The sequence below is a fragment of the Macrotis lagotis genome, chromosome 1 (genome assembly GCF_037893015.1).
Source record: "Macrotis lagotis isolate mMagLag1 chromosome 1, bilby.v1.9.chrom.fasta, whole genome shotgun sequence".
In the NCBI taxonomy this organism is placed as follows: Eukaryota; Metazoa; Chordata; class Mammalia; order Peramelemorphia; family Peramelidae; genus Macrotis; species Macrotis lagotis.
In genome coordinates this window covers 440,378,471-440,381,624 of record NC_133658.1, presented here as the reverse complement: position 1 = coordinate 440,381,624, position 3,154 = coordinate 440,378,471, and the positions used below count along the sequence as shown (strand labels likewise).

Sequence of the window (3,154 nt, the reverse complement as noted above, 5' to 3'; positions counted from 1 at the left end):
TAGATAAGAGAGGCAGTGATTGGAAGCAAAGTGGACTGGATGGACTCCCCACTGCTACTTCAGTGTGCATGACCTAGAGCGAGTCCCTTAAGCCTCTGGGTCTCCCTTTCAGCACCGGTAAAATGAGGGGGCTGGATTCAGTGGCTCCTGAAGTCATTTCTGGTTTTAATCTATGCTCCTCTGATTCTATGAACAGAGATGAGAAAGGGGTAGGGCGATCGTAGAGGGAGAAGAGTAGGCATGAGAAGGACAGCTTGGGGGAAGGGAAATGCTGCTCCTGCAGGGTTGGGTGGGGCGCGGATGCTGTGGCCTGTGGGGGAAGGGTGGAGGCGGGGAAGCTGGTAGAGAAGGGTGTGGGTTCTTGGGGCCAGAGAAAAGAACGGACCCGCCGGAGCCGGGCTCAGTTGCGCCAGAGTTCTTCACCGAGCACTTGCGTTCCTCGCCGGCCCGCCAACATGCCCAAGTGTCCCAAGTGCGAGAAGGAAGTCTATTTTGGTGAGCAACCCGGCCCCTACTCTACCTACCCCCAGATCCCCCCCTTTCCACTCCCCTCTGCCCCCCCGTTCCCCGCCTTTCGCAGCATCCTCAAAGCTAGCGGACCCCGGCCCGGGGAACGGACTTGGTCCTAGAAACTGCTTCCCGCCGCCCAGCCCGCGAGCTGTGAGTCAGCTCTTGGCAGGCTCCGGCGTGCAGCCCGGCCCACGCCCGGCCAGCCTGGCCACCCGCGGGTCCTGTCTGGGACGTTCTCCTGGGGCGCCTGACAGTCCGCGGCATCCCCGGGGACTGGGCTCAGGAGCCAGCGGAGGCCCAGCGCGCTGCTCTCCCGGCCCCCGGAGCCCCGGCCCGCGCCTCGAAACTGGTTTCCTTTTCCATTTCACCTGTCTGCTCCGTGACTGACTAGGGGCCACGTCCGAGGTTCCTCACTGCTGCGTCAGGGGTCCCACTGGGCCCCCAGCTTCAGTTCCAGTCCTGGGCTGCGCTTTATCGATCCCCCCCTCCATCTCCCCCCTCCCCGCTTTCCAAGATCCGCTCTTCAGACCCTAATCCTGGGCAGATGTGAGGACTGGAACAAACTGGGGACCTGATGTGATGATAGAGGCGGAAATGCCTTTCACTTTTCCGGCGAGGGTTCTCTGAGCTTAGGAGTTAGAGATCTGGGTGTGGCAGGGGAGCATGAGTCTCACTCCACTCTTGAACCACTCAAGTATTTTTCTTTGGTTATACCTGTGTGAAAGTGTGTGCAGGCGTGACTATCTACATATGTCATGGAACCATAAACCTTCAGAGTTGGAAGGGACCTTATAGACTTTGTGTTACACAGACTGGACTGAAGGCCCAGAATCAATTATTCACTAATATGATAGTGAAACAAAAATATCAGAGGCTATGAGTTATGGTAACTGGAAATGGTGGAGAGACAGGGACAGAGAAGTGGAGGGGCAGGTTTGGGGGATAAATTGATTTGGATCATATTGAATTAGAGGAGTTAGTGGAAGATCCAGTTGGCGATGATTTAAAGCATCTAACTCCTTTGCCACAAAATGCATATATCCTCATTCTCCATCAAAGGAAATGAAAAGCGACATCTGCAGGTCCAAGGGTAAGAAGAGGGAGCATCTCTAATGGGTCTTGAGATCTGCAGAGAAGAACTGACTGAATGAGAAGTCTTTATATAGGTGTCCTTAACCTGGTAAGGGGATCTTCAAAGGGACATGGGGTCACTCTCCTTGTATCTTCCCAGCTGAACGGGTGACATCCTTGGGGAAGGACTGGCATCGTCCCTGCCTGAAATGTGAAAAATGTGGAAAGACGCTGACATCAGGAGGCCATGCAGAGGTAAAGAAACTCCAGAATATAAAGAGAGTGTAAGGGTAGAGACTTAGAGGTAAAGGGGTGGCTAGGTGGTACAGTGGATAAAGCACCAGCCCTGGAGTCAGGAGTACCTGGGTTCAAATCGGTTTTCAGGCACTTAATAATTACCTAGCTGCGTGGCCTTGGGCAAACCACTTAACCCCATTTGCCTTGCAAAAAAAAAAAAGGAGAAAAAAAAGGAGACTCAGAGGTAAAGAAGTCATGGGTGGGTGAAAATGTCATGCCTAGGGATGAGTTTGCCTTTAGTCGCACTTTAAAAGGCTGTCCTTAAAATCAGTTTTCTTCCTGCCTGTTTGATCTGCAGCACGAAGGGAAGCCCTATTGTAACCATCCCTGCTATGCAGCCATGTTTGGGCCCAAAGGTGAGATACTCTGCTGCTGACTGTTCTTCCCATATTATGATCCTATTTCTTTGCCTCCCTTCCTTCCTCTTATCTTTTCTTCCCCAAACCATCTTCCAATCCCCAACTTCTGACTTTTTTTTTTCTTCAGGATTTGGAAGAGGAGGTGCTGAAAGTCATACTTTCAAATAAATCCAGGTAATAGCTCATCCCTACCAAATTTGCCTAAGTAAATGGGCAATATGCAAATAAGATAAGTTAATTCTTGGTCTTTTTGGCATGCCCTTTACTATTTTTTCTGACACCAGGCCTCAGAGGGTCTAGTTTGGGGGGCTTGAAGTTGGGGACTGGAAGAGTGTTTGGGGTGGACTAAGGATAGGTACAGGGTTTAAAGGATGGATTTGGATAGGGCAGACTTGGTATCACAGGTCTAGGGATTTCATATTTTAGGGCAGACCTCAATGTGATCTCTCTGTCTCTTTCTTAACAGGTTCTGGGAAGCCTCCACTTCATCTGTGTTGCTTCTCTTGAATCTACAGGCAAATGTCAGCTGGACTTGACCCCTTGTAATCAGTCATGTCCCCCAATAAACCCGATACATACTGACCTATTTATTGTACTATCTACTTGGGGTACAAGGGTGGGGAATTTCAGCTAAACCACTTTTATGGCTCTGGGAACTCAAAGAAACTCAGGGCCCTTGTGAGGATCCATCTCTGTGCCTTGCCTACTGATTTCAATCTGCCTGTTGGGATCATCTCCTCTGATGCCATGGAACCTTTGTGCTAGAGAACCCAAGCGTTCACTTTACAGTACCTCTTAAACCAAGCAGTTCCTGACTGCTTGAATTCATTTCCTCAGTTTCCCAACAAGGAATGAAAGATTGGCTTATCTGTAACTTAATTACCCATGTGTCACTGGGTCTGGGATTGTCCTCTTTT

The 3,154-nt window shown here is 50.5% G+C and overlaps 1 protein-coding gene across 1 annotated transcript; it reads left to right on the top strand.

The window, feature by feature from the left end:
* Nucleotides 1-348: 348 nt before the first annotated feature.
* On the top strand, nucleotides 349-2,819 carry CRIP1 (cysteine rich protein 1). Its single transcript, XM_074213308.1, has 5 exons — nucleotides 349-495; nucleotides 1,742-1,836; nucleotides 2,177-2,234; nucleotides 2,365-2,411; nucleotides 2,704-2,819. Exons 1-4 carry the CDS (start codon nucleotides 456-458, stop codon nucleotides 2,403-2,405), a joined length of 234 nt encoding a protein of 77 aa, XP_074069409.1. The 5' UTR covers nucleotides 349-455; the 3' UTR covers nucleotides 2,406-2,411; nucleotides 2,704-2,819.
* Nucleotides 2,820-3,154: the final 335 nt, after the last annotated feature.

Coding starts and splice junctions, on each gene's coding strand:
- CRIP1 (XM_074213308.1), top strand. CDS start 456: ATGCCCAAGTGTCCCAAGTGCGAGAAGGAAGTCTATTTTG. Junction 496..1,741: donor CGAGAAGGAAGTCTATTTTG/GTGAGCAACCCG, acceptor GTATCTTCCCAG/CTGAACGGGTGACATCCTTG. Junction 2,235..2,364: donor AGCCATGTTTGGGCCCAAAG/GTGAGATACTCT, acceptor TTTTTTCTTCAG/GATTTGGAAGAGGAGGTGCT.